This window comes from Osmerus mordax, chromosome 3 (genome assembly GCF_038355195.1).
Source record: "Osmerus mordax isolate fOsmMor3 chromosome 3, fOsmMor3.pri, whole genome shotgun sequence".
Taxonomy (NCBI): domain Eukaryota; kingdom Metazoa; phylum Chordata; class Actinopteri; order Osmeriformes; family Osmeridae; genus Osmerus; species Osmerus mordax.
In genome coordinates this window covers 3,827,399-3,848,100 of record NC_090052.1, presented here as the reverse complement: position 1 = coordinate 3,848,100, position 20,702 = coordinate 3,827,399, and the positions used below count along the sequence as shown (strand labels likewise).

Genomic DNA, 20,702 nt, shown 5'->3' with positions numbered 1-20,702 from the left:
GGGCCCATCTCAGAGGGGGCCCAGTCACCTGTCCCCCTAGCCCTACAAAAGGCTTGTTGTACAAGTCCTGTTTATCCTCGAGGCATGTGTTCTTGATGCGTAGATTCTTTATATAAAACCCCTTTAAGGTTCTTCATCAGACCCCGGCGAGTGCCTGTCCCCCCACATGGTAAATCAAACGCTACTCAACAGGATTTTTGAAAATACAATTTACTGCGTTTGAGGGGCACGCATCGTAGTCCACAGTGACGAACAACATTCCAGACTTGATCTTCCAGTAGATTCTTTGTGAATCAGATGTCAGGACATTTGTCATTTGTACCATTTGCATAGCGCTTGTTTTTTCAAAATGCAAAAAAAATATATATCACAGTTCTGACAAAAAGGAGTTGCCGGCGACCCAGCGCCTGTCATTCCCATGTGACCTGCCGTCGCCGGGTTGGGAGGCACTCCTGGGCCAGTCTCGTCCCCACCTCCAGGCCCCCTGGCTGGGCAGGACGCCGCGGGTCTCCCCCTGGCAGCAGCTTCCCCCTGGGAGCAGGAGCCAACCTGGGCAGGGAGGGAGGCACCATCAGGACAGCTTGTCTATGTTGGCCAGGAAGCGCTGGGCCCACCACTCGTCCAGATCCAGAGGCACAAAGTCTGGGGAGAGGAGGGGATGTTACAGTCCTGATGCGTGTCCCAACCTGGAACAGTCGAGGTGGTGTGTGGAGGTGAATGTTTGGAGGAGGAGAAGATGAATGTTAGGTGGTGGGTGAATGTTAGGAGGTGGTAAATGTTAGAAGGTGATGGGGTGGTGAATGTTAGGAGGTGGTGAATGTTAGGAAGAGGTGGTGGGTGATGGGGGGGTGGGTGAGTGTTAAGAGGAGAAGGTGAATGTTAGGAGGAGGTGGTGGGTGATGGGGGGGAGTTAGGAGGGGATGGAGCAGATCAGAATGTCCATCTCACCCTTCATGTGGGGGCTGGGGGTGGTCTCTGTGTAGTGGACTGGGCCCTGGGCCTCCTGCTCCTGGCCTGGCCCCTCCTCCACCTGCTGCACTACATCCTGCCAGGCTACACACACACACTATTAGAGAACGGCACAACCTGAAAATGAGCAGCTGTGTGGACAAATGACCTAGATATACTCAAACTGAAAACCTCCCCTTCATTTCAAAGAGTTAAGACTAGGCTAGACATAAAACAGCCATTGGTTAATGTTAGGATAGTCAACAGCCTATGTGAGAATCAGACAGATCCTGAAACCTTTGACACCTATGTTATTACCCAGTTAAAAGTCCGGGGGCAAACTCTACAAAGTTAGCTGCCTTTGTTGAACGCCAAGATTTAAAATAATGCTTTCTGTGGCGATAAGTCACGTGGTATTTGTACAGTACAACGTGATTAACATTCTTATCTCAGGTGCCTGGCGCCCCTTTGTATTAACGCAATTAAATACATTGATTTATTACTCAATTGCAGGGATGTGTGTGTGAGAAATAAAAAGATAAGGTTTAGAAAGAGAGAGATCCTGATAGATTGAGACAGATAGATATAGAGAGATAGATACAGATATAGAGACAGAGAAGAGATACAGAGAGAGGGAGCGAGAAAGACAGTAAGGTGATTTAGTGAATGTGCCACTCTGACCAGCATTCACCAACACCCAAGCGACACACTGGATAAACAGGAATGAATGAACAAGCTTAACAAAGACTTGTATAGCCTAGTGAGTCAAAGAGGTGATTGGATGTTCCGAATACACTGCTACTCTACAGTTAACTAGGTCACTGTTCAGAACTCTCTCAGAAAACAAAAACTCCCCTTTGGGTCACATCTTTGTTATCATTGCCCCTCTCCCAGGCCTCTAGACACAAACTACAATAACCCACATTTCAATAGCTGTGGTAGACCTCAACACAGTGTTGTTTAACTTGTGTCCTTTTATATTATCCTGCAAAAGGGTGTATGAGGAGTGGAACGTCGAGCAGCTATCTTCCTGCTTGCTATCAGTCACAGTTCAGCTGTGACGCTTTGGAGGGTGTGCAGCGTGATATCATTAATTGTACTCCAATATAGCGGGACAAGTTATCCCTTATTTCTCAGCGTGGTTGAAATGCGTAATAAATAAATGGTGTTGCGTGAGAGCGTGATAAATGCGTTAGTCCCACGGCGAATGTTTGAGACTTGAGCCCTGAATAAATAGTAGGCTTGTATGATGCCAGTAGACCCCAGAACACGAATATTTGTCGTACCTGCATTCACAAACGTTACGTTCTCCTCGTGTGCAGCCGTGAAGCCGTCGGACTGTGGGTGTACCTTAACAGCTGGCGGCGGGTGATGCTTCTTTCCGTTCAGACGGTTAAATACAAGTTTAGGGGAAGGGATGCTGGGTATAAGACAAAAACAAAACAATGTTATTTTGCACACAAGATTGGCATTGTAGCCAAATATATGCGACTTTATTAATCAGCATCAGACTACTGAACTACTATTGCAAAATATTTACGCGTTAGGTTTTAGCCTACGCTTTGACTTCTGAGCAAGCAGTTCGGGCAGTGACTGAGCAAATTGAACCCCAGTTGTTGACGACTACGCTAGACAAAAACTGTGTTTGTATGATAAATATAGCCCAGATCATTTCCCACATCACACAGAATGGGTTTTATTCCGAGATGGACTACTGCCCCGCTACCGCGCATCTGGCTCGTTAGAGATATATGCTATGAACATTCATGTTTGTCCTCAAAGACACTGTCTAAAAACTATTAGGCCTACCAGTTTCTCCAAAAATTAACGTTATATTTAGGTCAAATACTCGTGCCACAAGGTGAGATCGCAACATCTGCGGTTCACTAGGTCAGAGTACTAAATCCTATACAGCCTATCATAGCACGCTGGAATACTGCAACACCGGCATGACCAAGCTTGCTTTGCGACTCGCGTGTAACCTTCCCCCCTTAGATCAAGGTCATCTTACATTTCGGCTCAATGACACAGATGGCAGCGGTAGGATAGGGCCTTTGCGGCTTGGATGGCACGATAGTTGTATTTAATCATCCATGCTTGCCAAACTTTTTAGCAAAGTAGCCTAGCCCTGCCGCCAAGTGGAGCGTCACTGGAACGTAAGACGATGTGAATGTTAAAGTGCTTACTACAATGTAGCTAGCATGTCATATCGTCATATTATAAAAGGACATAGAACACTTACTCGGCAACAATCCAAGGCGTTTGTTTGTGCTTGAACTCGTTGATTTTGTTGTCAATCGGCTGCGTAGGACCTTGTAACAGACAATGATTTGAGACATATTGCTCATAACAAATGTAGCTAACTGCATTAATAACAGTAAATCGTAACAGCAGAGCAATAAGCTAATGATAAGTATTTTGTATCCACGTGGGGGTGTGCACAATAGGTCACTTTGACGTGCGTGCGGCTCGTGAGTTGCAGGCTCACCTGTTCGTCGCTGTGTAACGAGTTTGCTGGGGCCTTTGGTAATTGTGTACATCATGCGCCGGCAAATTCCAAATAAACCTCAGTCCCAGTATTGTGTCCAATGTGCTTAGGATCGGTTGTGCTTTGTTTAAGGCAATGTTGTTTAGGAACCAAAAACACTTCCAATAGCAATAAAAAATCTTTCAAATGTAAATTTGACGTAGAATCCACGGTGACATCAGTGCAGTCTTCTTCCAGTTATGTACAGATATTTTCAAAGTTGTTTTAGCATATCTACTCAATCTAATTTGCAGTTATAGGGCAAAACTCCTTGATACCCTACCACGCAACATTACCATAAAGCAGTTTCTCTAGGTATAAAAATCAACCTAAATGAGTGCGCATCTTTAAAAAAAATCTAGGTTTATTTTTTTTTGCTACGTCGCTTGGCCCTGTACTCGCTGACCTCTTCATTCAATCCGTTCGGTGAGTAAGCAAGTTTGGTCCTTGGCTGGCTCGTCTGAGGCAGTACAATGTCATACGTGATGAAACAGGGTTGTCATTCACATGGCCACCCTACGCACACCATGAAAACGGAATAGTCCAGTTGACGTCGCGACACGCCTCCCTCCGGCCTTAAAGGGACAGTGACCGTTGTAAAGTCCCCTAGGATATGACGTTTTTCGCCGTCTTTTATACTCAGACTAGATGTCAAAGACTGACCTGTCCAATCAGCATGGACCTTTAAGTCTGATATAGACAGTAGGACTCGCCCACAGTGACCTTTTAACACAACACATTTACTACCCCATCACAAATCAAAACGTGTGTGACCACTTATTCAAACACCAGGCAGACAAGGGCAAGCTTATGTTTTTAATTCAATTTACATCCCACCTATCAATTTGCATTCTTTCGCACATCCCTGTAGGCTTACGTTTCAACACTTAATAAGATCAATGGTACATGTTTGTTGTTACATCTGCGTCCTAAATTTAGACTTTGTACGAGGTATCAGAATATGTATGCTAGAAATAAATGTGTATTTGGAGGTTCTTCGGCCAAGAGAGGCATCATGGTAGTGCTGCTGGTAGGTAGTAAGTCAGAAAAGGCAGAGAGGCCGAGTTTGGAGACTCCAAATTGATCTCTGATCTGGTATGAGTAGGACCATGTACAGAAGTGCATGAGAGAAGTTGCTTTACTGACACATAATCCAGATGGGGCCGTTATGTCCCAGTGCAAAGACGCACGCAGTACTATCTTAGTTTCTCAAGAGAAACACCTGGTATTACTCTGATGACCAAGTGATGCCTGTTTTATATGAGTGTGTATGTGTGTGTGTGTACACCTGACTCAGTAATGAGGATCACAGTCTTCCATCAGGCTGTCTGTGATGTAGCTGATCTTCAGAGCTTCCTGGTAGAACTGCTTCTCCAGAGCAGTGTTGACTGTCCAGCCCACCACCTCCACCCCTCTCTGGGCCCAGTACTGCACGTAATCCCTGGAGGGGGAGAAGAGGGAAGACCACAAGATGAGTCATAAGCAGTGGTGTAGCCCCTAAACCAAGCTCGGGCCTTGGTACTGAAGAGAGATGAATACCAGGATATAACCCATGCATGTGCCATCTTCATTCTGAATTATAATTTGTTACCTTAATGTCAATTCTATTTTATATGTTTGCCTTTTACTACAGTACACTTTATCTTTCTACTTCCTATGTTAATTGTTAGTACCATAGTAAATTCCTCCAAGGTGTAAACCTACTTGGCAATAAACCAGATTCTGATCTTTGAACCAGGAGAACAGGAAGTGTTGGCTGCACCTACTGGGAAATGTAGTCCTTCTGCATGAGGATGGCGGAGACGCCACACAGGTTCCACAGCAGGTGGTGGTGGGCCCAGTCCAGAAGCACGTCCAGGACCTCGGTCCAGTACTGGCCCCAGCTGGACAGGGTGCGAGGGGTGCCGTCCCCAAACCGGCTGAGGCTCCAGGGCCGGTGAGCCAGAGCCGTGATCACCCGGGGGTCCGCCTGACGCATCTGGGTAATGGAGTTCAGAGGTCAGTCGGGTCAAGGGTCATGTGACAGACCACTAGGGGATGAACATTTTTACTCAGAACCACAAATTGTTAACCGTTATTTTGAATTAAAAAGATCGAATTACATGAATTATAAGAACATATTTGTATCTGTTTGAAAGATGTTTTAGGGTTTTGTTCTAATGAAACTTTATTTCGAAAGAGAAACACTTTAAAATGTCTAAATGTTCATACAAAAGAATCCAGTAGCGAGATGAAGGAAATGACCTTGTAGATGACTTTGGGCTCGAAGGAGCAGACCATGCTGGAGTTGTAAAGGACGGCGTGCTTTTTATACATCTCCCCGAGCGCCCAGGCAGCCTGGAGAAGGGAGGGGACATTTTCAAAGAGGACAAAAACAGCCTCAGGAAACTTACCCTAACAACAATGACACACAGGGTTGTCGCTATAGGTGACTTGAACTACGAAAATCCTTCAAACTCTCAATAAAATACACTCAAATCCAGCCTACACTGTTGGGAGACAGTGGCTGTGCAGCACAGCTGCTGGATATTTTAGTAAACCACTGCCAAGGGGCTGTAGAATTCCTCCATGACCATTTGTGCAAGGCAGGACATCTTTAGAATCAACTGGGCGAGTTTCTTTGATGGGTTACTGCCTTAAACAGCTGGTGTCTTAGTGTAACCTTCTCTCGCGTGTAACTAACTGACCCTTCAATATAAATCACTGCACATTGTTGTCATTCATCATAAAGAGGTCGAGCATTGGCATGTGTTGTAAATACCTTATCAGGTTGACCTCTGACATCGAAGATGATGGTCAGCTGGTGTTTGACGCATTCCTCCACAGCCTCCTCCAGTGTTGGGACCTTCTCTCCCCTGAACCTCTCCCTGGAGACACGGGAGCGACAACAGGCCACACAATGTTGCTGTTGCTATATCTGAAACGTCACCGCTATATCTGGCTCAGTTCATCGACCATGCATGTTCTCCCAGTCTCCGATTTGGTCTCTAGAACCAATGAGTGAGCAGCATGCTGACTTGAGACAAAGGCATGAAAGGGTTAAAAATGTCTCAAAATCTCTTTAAGGGTACCGCCTATACTTGAGTGTTTCTATTCATACTGAATTGAATATTTTGCTGGTCTTTGCACTTACTTGTAGTGGAAATTGTCAAACAACAGCATTCATCTACGTTCCAAGTTGCTACATGTTCAAAACCAGAACCATAGCATACTATCAGAGCTCCCTTTGCAGTTCTAAAGTAAAACTAGTAAATACATGTGACGTAGCACCGGCTCTGACCACCAGAGGGTGCCGTCATAGGATGGCGGGGCTCTCTTCCACTGGCAAAGGGAGCCATCTCTTACCATTAATCAAAGGACTACTCATTGGTCCTATCAGCCACGTTAACAAGGTACAGCTGGGTAGCCCATCCGTTGAGTAGGTAGGCTGAGGGATGGGTTGGTTCTTTTATGTCATTGGTCAGAGTTTGTGTTGTTAATCAATTATGGGAAGGTATTTTGTTATTGGTTTATTTTAGGGACTAATTAACGGTTCCCCTTTAAAGAAAAGAAAAATGTGTTCTAGTGGGGGGAAGTTGGAGAGAAGACAGGCAGGTGCTTGTTGAAGTGACTTTTGTTGAAGCCCCAGTTGGGGATTCTTTTAGTTTTAGTTTTTGATCATTCATGACACAACCGTTGTCTGCCTGAATCCTGCAATCTGGAAATAAAGCGCCTTGAACCTTCCCCTATGCCTGAGTCCTTGGTCATCATTTGAGCAACCCACACCTAGAGCCCAGCTAATAGCTCACAATGTGTAGAAGTGACTCTGCAGTAGCGTATGCCGACAGTTTCCCAGCTCCCTCTTTGCTGCTACCTCTTCATGTGGGATTGGGGTAAAATGAGACAAGGGCCATTATTATGGTACCGTACATCACAACGTGCTCCTGGGAGCTACCGTCCTGTGTTTCCCTCCAACACTAGTCTAGCATATCTGATTCTAATAATGAGCCGGTTGTTTAGGTAACTAGTGTTGAATCAGGTCAAATAAGTGTGGTAGGGGCAAAACCCAACAGGCATGGTAGCTTTCCAGGAGCAGGGTTGGAGATCCCTGACATACACAGGCCTACTCCTGTAGGCTACCATCTAGTGATTCTAGACCCACATGACCCACCTGAGCCTGTGTCCCGATGCAGCGTCCAGCTTCCTGAGTTCGGTCAGCTGCAGCTTGCTCACCAGCCCGGTCCCGTTGGTGGTGCGGTCCACAGTGTCGTCGTGCATCAGGACCGGGTGTCCGTCGGCCGTGAAACTCAGGTCCAGTTCCACCCCAGTGGCTCCGTTCCTGCTGGCCTGACCCAGGAAGTAGACAAGGGTGACCCAGGAAGTAGACAAGGGTGAACCAGGGCGCGTAAGACCAAAAATGCAAAATTCTTTTTTTATGTTCCATTTTAAAGTGAGGGACCCACAGTTTTTTCTATCCAACCAATTTACGTTTGTTTTTATTGTAAACAATCAGAAATCTGGGGCCAGGCATGTAAATGTGTGTCCCCCCCAGGCCTCTCATGGCCACGCCCCTGGGGGGAACAGGAGGTGAAGACGGTAGACATGATGGAAGTCAAGCTTATAGAATAAGATCGCCTTTGAGTGTAGTAAATAAACCGACATTATAATCAAACTTCATGACTCTGTGCTTATTTGGATTTCCAATTATTCATAAAACTGGTTTCGCAATAACATTGCAAAACAATCTTACAAACTACAAAGGTTATCCACGACGAATGCTAAATAGCTTAAATGAATCTGTGTACAAGAGAGGTTCATGAAGATAAGTCACCTCTCGGATCGCTGCAAGAGTGTTCTCAGGAGCATCGTGTCCACCTCCACGGCGCGCCACCACGGGGACCCCGGCGCTTGCGGGCGCGTTGGGCCTCAATACCCTGCTAGCCTGGTCAGTGGGCACTTGAGGGAACCGAAACATCACGATGAAGACATAAAGCGATGCAGTTACGACGGACGCCCCCACCGCGCTCCGAGCACCAAACATAATCAGTAGAAATACCGCTATAAAATAGCCCACTTCATCTCCGATTTGTAACATTGTAATAGATAATTGAACAGTCAAGAATGTATGAAAGTAAGTTGATTGTCACAAATTCCGTTCATCATAAGTTGAGCACCGAATCCTGTCTCATTTAAGCCGTCCAGTTCATCTTAATAGGTAACCACCACCATCCTCAAATTATCCGTAATGTAGCAACACTGTTCAGCCGGCCCATCCGATAGACTGTACAGTAATCATTACAAGGGAATGTTGCGGATTCCGACGTCCAGGAAGCAGACAGCAGACTAAGCAATATCAGGTCGCATGTGCGCATGCAGAGCTAGATGCAGAGGTCGTTGCTATGGAGAGTAAAAACGACTGGGCTCTCCTCGCGCTTTTATAATGCCGCATCATATTCACACCGCACTGAAAGGGTGCACGTCAATATATGTCCTCCCCTCGTCTACTCTATAGATGGCAGGAGAGATTGAGGGAAAAGCTGTCCAGCGTAAGATGATTCTGCAGTGCACCATTGAGATGTAGCGGTGCCACGCCCCCGCTAGCAGTGTGACTGGTTTCACTGTAACTGCTACTAATTGTTGAAAAGTTTTTCAGGGAGGTCCACAGTAAGGTTGCCACCTTTGATTCGTGAAAAAACCAGGACCTTCATAATGGCACCCTTTTCCATTGAAGGGAGAGGGCAGTCATGTTCAGACCATTGTAAGACCCCCTTATAGGGCACTGCATCACATTTTCTCCACTAGAAAGGCACTCATTATTCACGAATAATGATTCACTTCACTTCATGAAGTGGAATCCTAGGGGGGGTGATTGGGTGCCATGTTAGCGTGAGGGGGGGGCCGTAGGGAGGATGGACCCAAGAGCAGAGACGGGCAAGGAGACGGGCAAGGAGACGGGCAAGGAGACGGGCAAGGAGACGGGCAAGGAGACGGGCAAGGAGACGGGCAAGGAGGCAGGACACAAGGAGGCAGGACACAAGGAGGCAGGACACAGGACACAAGGAGACAGGAAAGGAGACAGGACACAAGAACACGTTACTCTATTCCAGAACATGACCACCACAGGGATACTCATGTAAAACACTGGGAAAGGGACTGACAGGGACCCGAAAACAGGAACTTAAATACCAAACCACACAAAACACAGGTGAAAGCAATCACACAAACGAGAACACTGACCAACGTTCAACGAGCCACGGGTGGAACTGGTAACACAACGCAGAGACACACAAGGGAGGGCAGGCAAAGAACAACTGAAGCTGGGGTGTGGGCGTGGTCGTGGGCGTGACAAACAGCAGCCAGCGGGGCATCGGCTGTAATTCCTGCCACGCTAGATAACATTTAGTCATTTAGAAGACGCTCTTATCCAGAGCGACTTACAGTAAGTACAGGGACATTCCCCCCGAAGCAAGTAGGGTGAAGTTCCTTGCCCAAGGACACAACGTCATTTGGCAACCTTCAGATTACTACTCACGTGAGGAAGAGGAATGGAATTGGAAAGATTAAATGAAAGTGACACTGCCTGCCGAATCCGTGAAACCTGGTTTTCAGTTTGAAAAAGATCAACACCAGCAAATCCAAATCCAGAGTGAGTATCTGTATCTGTGAGTATATGTCTATTGTAATATCTGTTTAATAAGATGTGTTTTTTTCTCTGTTGTACACGGTATGATTATAGAAAGGTCACTGCTCATTCTGTAAACTCCAAAACAGTTTGTTCACTCAAACAGAAAGTCAGTTATGATCAAGAGACAACATTAAGCTTACTGCTTTAATTCTGTCATCTCAAAGTTTCAAACCGTTTCAACTTCACCATGAACACATAACCTCATCAAATGAATTACCAACAGGATTCAGAATTTTTTTTGGGACGCCATGTTTATTTGCTCCATGCGTTTGACTGGTGCATGTCTCTCTCTTCATCCAGAAACATCATCTTTCACAGCCTTATCCACACAAACATGAGGGGCTTCAACCAAAGGTTCATTGCGCCTCAATCCATGTGGGCAGAGGATGACTTCACTCTCCCACCAGGGGTGTCGCCATTGAACTTTGACAAACCCGAGACTGGTCGGACCTACATCATGTACCATGGCACCACAGGACATGCTGCTCTTGCCATACAGGCTAATGGGTTCCGGCGATCCAGAGGAGGCATGTTGGGTCCAGGGGTGTACCTCAGCCGAGACCTGCAGAAGGCTAGTAGATACCCAATAGGGTTGCCTGAGCATGAAAAGGTTGTTCTGAGGGTGAGGGTCAATGTTGGCAAAGTGATCAAAATAACCTCCCTGAGCCACCCAGATCAGACAACCTGGCATGATCGTGGTTATGACACGGCCTGGGTTCCACCTGACTGTGGCATGGTGAGGAGTGGCCTGGAAGAAGACTGCGTGTGGGATCCAACCCGCATCACTGTTCTTAACATCATCTATCCTCAGTTCATACAAGTAGAGGCAACCAGAAACCAAGATGACAATGTTCCCCTCTTCTTAGGTGTTGCCTGTGCTGTTGGTGTTGCATTGTGCCTACTTCTGGGCCTGAAAGTATGAATACCTGTATGTTATGGGAAAGTTTAATTACTGCAAGCTGAAGAAAGGATAGTACATAAACCGTCTAAATCAAATCAAATAGTATGATTGAGTTTTCCTGATGCGTGCATACATAACCTTTTTAGTCTATATTGGGCTTTAGAAAACTTGGAAAACATATTATTCTTTGGGATGATATAGTGTATACAATATTGTCATTGTCTTATGTAACTTTTTAAACTTGTTTGAATAAAATGTGTGTGTTGTCACATGAATACAAATTATTTTTTTTACACAGAATACTTTTTTTTGGTGCCCATTCATTTAGCACACTTTTAAGTATCTTTTGATGTACCCAGTACACCTGATTTATGGATCATTGTGAATGAAGGTTTGGAACAGGACATTCATCTGTTCTAGTTAACGCTTACAGCTCAACATCCTGCTCAACTTCTGTCTTCAACAGATGTTTCACCTGCCCCCAGCAAACAGGAATTAATTATTTCTGACAATATCGTCTTATACTCTGACAATTACTGTAATAAGATGGCAAGGTATTGGTCTGTGTATTTGCCACTTTAAATAAACTACATTTCTACATAGATAGCTGACATAAATTACCATAGAATTTACAATGAAAAGCATATTTGGGTTTATGTGTATATTATAAAGTGGCTTTGTCCAACCAAGATAGTCCCAAATTAGATTTGACATCAATGTTAGGAGATTCTGGCCTAAAGTTAAGGAGCCATATGTGATAAAGTTGAGGCATTTCTGATATTCTCTGTGTGATAAGCAGACAAATTGAACATGATAGAAAGAAAAGCGAGAGATGAGTGTTTTCAGGGAAACTAAAGTTATGTGGGCCCTACCTAAGCTCCACCCATGTCAGAAGCATTATAACAGTCACCATTACCCGCCTCAAAATACTGCCTAGCGAGAGCTGCATCACCAATTCAAGAGTGAGTATCTGTTAAAACACTAAGATTTACATTTAGTCATTTAGCAGACGCTCTTATCCAGAGCGACTTACTGTAAGCTTTAATCACATAGATTCACCATGCAGATTTTGTTTGTATGAAATGATATGCGTTTGGAGTGAACTTAATCACAGTAGACAGGATATAAAGAAATGTGTCAGTCAAAAAGAAACACTGTAAAAGTGTCAGTTTCACATTTAATAAGTTAATTACAGTAAATACAATATAGTATTGTTTATAGCTATATAATAAATAGTGTATGTACTTCATAATGAGTCTCTTCTAATGTGAGACAGCAAGCATCTTGGATTTTGTCACACGGTGATTTAATAATATTAGACGCACTGTAAGAAAAGTATTGTATGTTTACAATAGTAACTAGTTGCAGTACATACATCTACAATAATTACTTTACGGTAGTGTGCCGTGAAAAAAATATGATGGTAGAGGAATTTCATGTGTTGTCTTTGGGCTTCGCGATGTGAAAAGATTGTTAAGTTACAAGCCCTTTGTCTCTCACAGTAATATGTACAAGCCCTTTGTCTCCCACAGTAATATGTACAAGCCCTTTGTCTCCCACAGTAATATGTACAACCCCTTTGTCTCCCACAGTAATATGTACAACCCCTTTGTCTCCCACAGTAATATGTACAACCCCTTTGTCTCCCACAGTAATATGTACAAGCCAGCGCTCCAAGTGTCTCAGTGCACCTGGGCAGAGGATGACTTCACTCTCCCCCCAGGGGTGACACCACTCGATCATCCAGAACCCACGGCTGGTCGGACCTACATCATGTACCACGGTACCAGCCAAGACGCTGCTAAAGCTATACGGAGGAATGGGTTCCGGCGATCCAGAGGAGGCATGTTGGGTCCAGGGGTGTACCTCAGCCGAGACCTGCAGAAGGCTAGTAGATACCCAATAGAGTTGCTTGAGCATGAGAGGGTTGTTCTGAGGGTGAAGGTCAATGTTGGCAAAGTGAAAAAATTAAGCTCTCTTAAAAAAACACGTGTGTCTGATTGTATTAATAATATGATCATTACAATAGTGTAGGATGTCCTCTTGATGTCCTGTGCATAGACAGTATCAGTAGCTAGTGTTGTATCACGCTTATTAGCATAAAACTATAAATACAATAATTCAACGCACAAACTTATCTTAACCTGTACTCTTTGAATAAATCAATCATTTAAGCCTTTATTTGTGGGATTCACTGCACACCGGATTTCACAACTTTAAATCAACCTCAACACTTCCCTCATGTAGGCCTTTCTACTTTTAGGCTGGTTATACTGTAGGTGCCGATCTATGGGCATGTGTCAAGCTCACTGTAACATTGCTTGTCAAAAGGGTTATCCAAATCAAACTGAACTTCAATTGTTTCTTGAACTGTCATTCGTGTCAGGTTTGCTCTGTGTGTACATGTGTGGATGAGTTTGCGTGTTGTAAAGACTGTAAAGAGGCATGAATAAAATATCATTCTGCTACACTACCCACCATGAGGAAGTGATACTAACCTATTGCTATAAAAACCAAATATATATTCGTTTTTTATAGCAAAACATTTTCTTGACCAAAAACATACAGGGGATAAAAGCAAGGCAATGTTAGCGTCAGGGGCGACTATAGGGAGGATGGACCCAAGAGCAAGGAGACAGGCAAGGAGACAGGCAAGGAGACAGGACACAAGATGCGACTCTTTTCCAGAACATGACCGCAGCAGGGATACTCATGTAAACACTGACAGGGACTGACAGGGACAGACAGGGACTGACAGGGACCGACAGGGACTGACTGACAGGGACTGACAGGGCCTGACAGGTTCTGACAGGGACTGACAGGGACAGACAGGGACTGACTGACAGGGACAGACAGGGACTGACAGGGACTGACAGGGACTGACAGGGACTGACTGACAGGGACTGACAGGGACTAACAGGGACTGACAGGGACTAACAGGGACTGACAGGGACTGACAGGGACAGACAGGGACTGACAGGGACTGACAGGGACTGACTGACAGGGACTGACTGACAGGGCCTGACAGGGACTGACAGGGACAGACAGGGACTGACAGGGACTGACAGGGACTGACTGACAGGGACAGACAGGGACTGACAGGGCCTGACAGGGACTGACAGGGACAGACAGGGACTGACTGACAGGGACAGACAGGGACTGACAGGGACTGACAGGGACTGACAGGGACTGACTGACAGGGACTGACAGGGACTGACTGACAGGGACTGACAGGGACTGACAGGGACTGACTGACAGGGACAGACAGGGACTGACAGGGACCGACAGGGACTGACTGACAGGGACAGACAGGGACTGACAGGGACTGACAGGGACTGACTGACAGGGACAGACAGGGACTGACAGGGACTGACAGGGACAGACAGGGACTGACTGACAGGGACTGACAGGGACTGACTGACAGGGCCTGACAGGGACTGACAGGGACTGACAGGGACTGACAGGGACAGACAGGGACAGACAGGGACTGACAGGGACTGACAGGGACTGACAGGGACAGACAGGGACTGACTGACAGGGACTGACTGACAGGGCCTGACAGGGCCTGACAGGGACTGACTGACAGGGACTGACAGGGACTGACAGGGACTGACAGGGACTGACTGACAGGGCCTGACAGGGCCTGACAGGGACTGCCTGACAGGGACTGACTGACAGGGACTGACAGGGACTGACAGGGACACAACACAAAACAGGAACTTAAATACCAAACCACACAAGACACAGGTGAAAGCAATCACATAAACGAGAACACTGACTAATGTCTAACAAGCCACTGGTGGAACTGGTAACACAACGCAGAGACACACTGGGGAGGGCAAAGAACCACTAAAGCTGGGGCGTGGGCGTGGTCGTGGTCGTGGTCATGACCAACAGCAGCCAGCAGGGCACCGGCTGTAGTTTATGTCACGTTAGAGGGCACTTCAGCAACACATTTTCAACCATGGGAGTACCAGGGAGGCCGGTTGATCCACCTGGACCGGTTCTATGGATGGACATAAGTGACAATAACAGAGAGATATGTGCATCATGTGATTTATGAAACAATGAGTGATAGTGAAAGTGATAGTTTTACAGGTAAATGAAAAGTATGTAGGCCATACCTAAGCTCCACTCATGTAGCATTATAGCAAAAGCATTATTAAAGTCACACTTACCAACCTCACCTTACTGCATACCGATATGCCTATACAAACCTGAGCTGAAAACGGAAGAGAAACTGTTCAACGGTCCAAGCGACAAAGTTTCCGCGCTTTGCACATGCTTTCAGAAACTCATGTCACACGTATATAATGTACTGAGAAGCAAATCATGGAATTTGCTTTACAGGATCTTTCAGTTACAACCCCTTTGTCTCCCACAGTAATATGTACAACCCCTTTGTCTCCCACAGTAATATGTACAAGCCAGCGCTCCAAGTGTCTCAGTGCACCTGGGCAGAGGATGACTTCACTCTCCCCCCAGGGGTGACACCACTCGATCATCCAGAACCCACGGCTGGTCGGACCTACATCATGTACCACGGTACCAGCCAAGACGCTGCTAAAGCTATACGGAGGAATGGGTTCCGGCAATCCAGAGGAGGCATGTTGGGTCCAGGGGTGTACCTCAGCCGAGACCTGCAGAAGGCTAGCAGATACCCAATAGAGTTGCTTGAGCATGAGAGGGTTGTTCTGAGGGTGAAGGTCAATGTTGGCAAAGTGAAAAAAATAGACCACAAGAACCACCCAGATCAGACAACCTGGCATGATCGTGGTTATGACACGGCCTGGGTTCCACCTAACTGTGGCATGGTGAGGATTGGCCTGGAAGAAGACTGCGTTTGGGATCCAGACCGCATCACTGTGATGGGCACCATCGCTCCTAAGGTTGTGCGGCCATCACCGGCCAGATCACATCTGGAATTCCCATCATATTCAGACTTCCGATCCTATCCGGAATTCCCATCCTACCCGGAATTCCCATCCTACCCGGAATTCCCATCCTACCCGGAATTCCCATCCTACCCGGAATTCCCATCCTACCCGGAATTCCCATCCTACCCGGAATTCCCACCACGAAATAGTTTTATGCCGTGGCATTCTAGCCGTGAAGTCGAAACTCTACATAATTTCTTTGATGATCTGTTGCTTGAGCAATCATCATCGGAAACGTGTTTGTGTGGGAAAGTCTGTAAGAACCTCCATGGCCTCAGAATTCACCAAGGAAAGATGAAATGTTTAGGAAACTGAGGTAATGCAGGATGACAACGTACCAGCAGCAAAGCATTTATGTCATGGTCACACGCTGCCTCCACAGCCCACCCCGATCACTGCCTCCACAGCCCACCCGATCACTGCCTCCACAGCCCACCCCGATCACTGCCTCCACAGCCCACCCGATCACTGCCTCCAAAGCCCACCCGATCACTGCCTCCACAGCCCACCCGATCACTGCCTCCACAGCCCACCCGATCACTGCCTCCACAGCCCACCCGATCACTGCCTCCACAGCCCACCCGATCACTGCCTCCACAGCCCACCCGATCACTGCCTCCACAGCCCACCCCGATCACTGCCTCCACAGCCCACCCCGATCACTGCCTCCACAGCCCACCCGATCACTGCCTCCAGGCAGGCTTGCTTTTGTTGTACTGTTTTACCATTGAAACCCCTCTATTCCTCCCAACCTATAACAACAAGTTATAAAAAAGCTATGAATTAGACTGAATGTACTGTGACATGTACTAACCTATGGTTGTGACTTTAGTACCTTAACGGTGGACGGGAGCCCAGCAGATGAAGATGTAAGGCAGTCAAGAAGGAGAGCACAGGAAACATGCAGAACAGGCTTCTTAATAACAAGAATTAAGCTCTCTTAAAAAAACACGGGTGTCTGATTGTATTAATAATATGATCATTACAATAGTGTAGGATGTCCTCTTGATGTCCTGTGCATAGACAGTATCAGTAGCTAGTGTTGTATCACGCTTATTAGCATAAAACTATAAATACAATAATTCAACGCACAAACTTATCTTAACCTGTACTCTTTGAATAAATCAATCATTTAAGCCTTTATTTGTGGGATTCACTGCACACCGGATTTCACAACTTTAAATCAACCTCAACACTTCCCTCATGTAGGCCTTTCTACTTTTAGGCTGGTTATACTGTAGGTGCCGATCTATGGGCATGTGTCAAGCTCACTGTAACATTGCTTGTCAAAAGGGTTATCCAAATCAAACTGAACTTCAATTGTTTCTTGAACTGTCATTCGTGTCAGGTTTGCTCTGTGTGTACATGTGTGGATGAGTTTGCGTGTTGTAAAGACTGTAAAGAGGCATGAATAAAATATCATTCTGCTACACTACCCACCATGAGGAAGTGATACTAACCTATTGCTATAAAAACCAAATATATATTCGTTTTTTATAGCAAAACATTTTCTTGACCAAAAACATACAGGGGATAAAAGCAAGGCAATGTTAGCGTCAGGGGCGACTATAGGGAGGATGGACCCAAGAGCAAGGAGACAGGCAAGGAGACAGGCAAGGAGACAGGACACAAGATGCGACTCTTTTCCAGAACATGACCGCAGCAGGGATACTCATGTAAACACTGACAGGGACTGACAGGGACTGACAGGGACTGACTGACAGGGACTGACAGGGACTGACAGGGACAGACAGGGACTGACAGGGACCGACAGGGACTGACTGACAGGGACTGACAGGGCCTGACAGGGCCTGACAGGGACTGACAGGGACAGACAGGGACTGACTGACAGGGACAGACAGGGACAGACAGGGACTGACAGGGACTGACAGGGACTGACAGGGACTGACTGACAGGGACTGACAGGGACTAACAGGGACTGACAGGGACTAACAGGGACTGACAGGGACTGACAGGGACAGACAGGGACTGACAGGGACTGACAGGGACTGACTGACAGGGACTGACTGACAGGGCCTGACAGGGACTGACAGGGACAGACAGGGACTGACAGGGACTGACAGGGACTGACTGACAGGGACAGACAGGGACTGACAGGGCCTGACAGGGACTGACAGGGACAGACAGGGACTGACTGACAGGGACAGACAGGGACTGACAGGGACTGACAGGGACTGACAGGGACTGACTGACAGGGACTGACAGGGACCGACAGGGACTGACTGACAGGGACAGACAGGGACTGACAGGGACCGACAGGGACTGACTGACAGGGACAGACAGGGACTGACAGGGACTGACAGGGACTGACTGACAGGGACAGACAGGGACTGACAGGGACTGACAGGGACAGACAGGGACTGACTGACAGGGACTGACAGGGACTGACTGACAGGGCCTGACAGGGACTGACAGGGACTGACAGGGACTGACAGGGACAGACAGGGACTGACAGGGACTGACAGGGACTGACAGGGACAGACAGGGACTGACTGACAGGGACTGACTGACAGGGCCTGACAGGGCCTGACAGGGACTGACTGACAGGGACTGACAGGGACTGACAGGGACTGACTGACAGGGCCTGACAGGGCCTGACAGGGACTGACTGACAGGGACTGACAGGGCCTGACAGGGACTGACAGGGCCTGACAGGGACTGACTGACAGGGACTGACAGGGACTGACAGGGACACAACACAAAACAGGAACTTAAATACCAAACCACACAAGACACAGGTGAAAGCAATCACATAAACGAGAACACTGCTAATGTCTAACAAGCCACTGGTGGAACTGGTAACACAACACAGAGACACACTGGGGAGGGCAAAGAACCACTAAAGCTGGGGCGTGGGCGTGGTCGTGGTCGTGGTCATGACCAACAGCAGCCAGCAGGGCACCGGCTGTAGTTTATGTCACGTTAGAGGGCACTTCAGCAACACATTTTCAACCATGGGAGTACCAGGGAGGCCGGTTGATCCACCTGGACCGGTTCTATGGATGGACATAAGTGACAATAACAGAGAGATATGTGCATCATGTGATTTATGAAACAATGAGTGATAGTGAAAGTGATAGTTTTACAGGTAAATGAAAAGTATGTAGGCCATACCTAAGCTCCACTCATGTAGCATTATAGCAAAAGCATTATTAAAGTCACACTTACCAACCTCACCTTACTGCATACCGAGAGCTGCATCACCAATTCAAGAGTGAGTATCTGTTAAAACACTCCAAGCTTTGATGACATAGATTCACCATGCAGATTTTGATTGTATGAAATGATATGCATTTGGAGTGAACTTGTACTTTTATAATAATCACAGTAGAAAGGATATAAAGAAATCTGCAGTCAAAAAGAAAAACTGTACAAGTGTCAGCCTTGAGTTGATAGTGTAAATATCATATTTCTCAGTTTCATATTTAAAAAGTTAATTACGTAAATACTGTAAATACTAAATAGTATTGTTTATAGTAATATAATAAATAGTGTAGTGCATGTACTTCATAATGAGTCTGTTGTAATGTAAGACATCAAGCATCTTGGATTTTGTCACACTGTGATTTAATAATCACAGTGTGACAAATCACAAAAAAATCACAAAAATATGGTGGCAGAGGAATTTCATGTGTTGTCTTTGGGATTCGCGATGTGAAAAGATTGTTAAAGATCCTGTAAAGTGGAATTGAAAATGAGTTTTAAGTTCATCACACCACAGAAGAATGTGTTGTTAACTACCCGTCCAAACTAGAGTGGAAAGCTCCTTCAGCTCCTTCGCCTGAAGGAGCTGAATCTCCGTGCCCTCGAATTGATTGAATTTAGCAGCAACAGACCTACCTGCAGTCTCTGAGTGTTTTATGTGTTAATTACTTTGTATTTGTATCATACCAGCTGAGTAACATAATGCAACCGTCTGTGATCTGACGTAGATAGGTCGCTGTGACATAGGGTTTGGGCTCCGCCTATACAAACCTGAGCTGAAAACGGAAGAGAAACTGTTCAACGGTCCAAGCGACAAAGTTTACGCGCTTTGCACATGCTTTCAGAAACTCATGTCACACGTATATAATGTACTGAGAAGCAAATCATGGAATTTGCTTTACAGGATCTTTCAGTTACAACCCCTTTGTCTCCCACAGTAATATGTACAACCCCTTTGTCTCCCACAGTAATATGTACAAGCCAGCGCTCCAAGTGTCTCAGTGCACCTGGGCAGAGGATGACTTCACTCTCCCCCCAGGGGTGACACCACTCGATCATCCAGAACCCACGGCTGGTCGGACCTACATCATGTACCACGGTACCAGCCAAGACGCTGCTAAAGCTATACGGAGGAATGGGTTCCAGCAGTCCACAAAGGCCATGTTAGGAACAGACATGATGATGTTGGGTCCAGGGGTGTATCTCAGCCGAGACCTGCAGAAGGCTAGCAGATACCCACTAGATTTGCCTGAGCATGAGAGGGTTGTTCTGAGGGTGAGGGTCAATGTTGGCAAAGTGATCGAAATCAACTCCCTGAGCCACCCAGATAAGACAACCTGGCATGATCGTGGTTATGACACGGCCTGGGTTCCACCTAACTGTGGCATGGTGGAGAGCGGTTTGGAAGAAAACTGCGTGTGGGATCCAACCCGCATCACTGTGTTGGGCACCATCGCTCCTAAGGTTGTGTAGCCATCACCAGCCTGATCCCCACCATGA

At 46.5% G+C, this 20,702-nt stretch overlaps 3 protein-coding genes across 4 annotated transcripts; 1 reads left to right on the top strand and 2 right to left on the bottom strand.

Moving 5' to 3' along the window:
- Window positions 1-200: 200 nt before the first annotated feature.
- On the bottom strand, window positions 201-3,960 carry LOC136940831 (MAPK regulated corepressor interacting protein 2-like). 2 transcript variants are annotated; one of them, XM_067233151.1, is made up of 5 exons: window positions 3,437-3,960; window positions 3,191-3,260; window positions 2,235-2,368; window positions 949-1,066; window positions 201-642 (listed from the first exon to the last, which is right to left on the bottom strand). In XM_067233151.1, the coding sequence occupies exons 1-5, from the start codon at window positions 3,489-3,491 to the stop codon at window positions 411-413; spliced, it is 609 nt and encodes a 202-aa protein (XP_067089252.1). In that variant the 5' UTR covers window positions 3,492-3,960; the 3' UTR covers window positions 201-410. The 2 variants fall into 2 exon arrangements, with proteins under 2 accessions (XP_067089252.1, XP_067089253.1); XM_067233152.1 differs by having other exon boundaries at window positions 949-1,053; window positions 3,437-3,929.
- A 318-nt stretch (window positions 3,961-4,278) lies between these two features.
- Window positions 4,279-8,764, bottom strand: LOC136940909 (glycerophosphodiester phosphodiesterase 1-like). The gene is made up of 6 exons (XM_067233249.1): window positions 8,286-8,764; window positions 7,626-7,801; window positions 6,237-6,342; window positions 5,720-5,812; window positions 5,242-5,453; window positions 4,279-4,916 (listed from the first exon to the last, which is right to left on the bottom strand). Exons 1-6 carry the CDS (start codon window positions 8,547-8,549, stop codon window positions 4,769-4,771), a joined length of 999 nt encoding a protein of 332 aa, XP_067089350.1. The 5' UTR covers window positions 8,550-8,764; the 3' UTR covers window positions 4,279-4,768.
- A 1,216-nt stretch (window positions 8,765-9,980) lies between these two features.
- LOC136938440 (uncharacterized) lies at window positions 9,981-20,675 on the top strand. The gene is made up of 4 exons (XM_067231698.1): window positions 9,981-10,100; window positions 10,440-11,033; window positions 15,455-16,135; window positions 20,171-20,675. Exons 2-4 carry the CDS (start codon window positions 10,474-10,476, stop codon window positions 20,673-20,675), a joined length of 1,746 nt encoding a protein of 581 aa, XP_067087799.1. The 5' UTR covers window positions 9,981-10,100; window positions 10,440-10,473.
- Window positions 20,676-20,702: the final 27 nt, after the last annotated feature.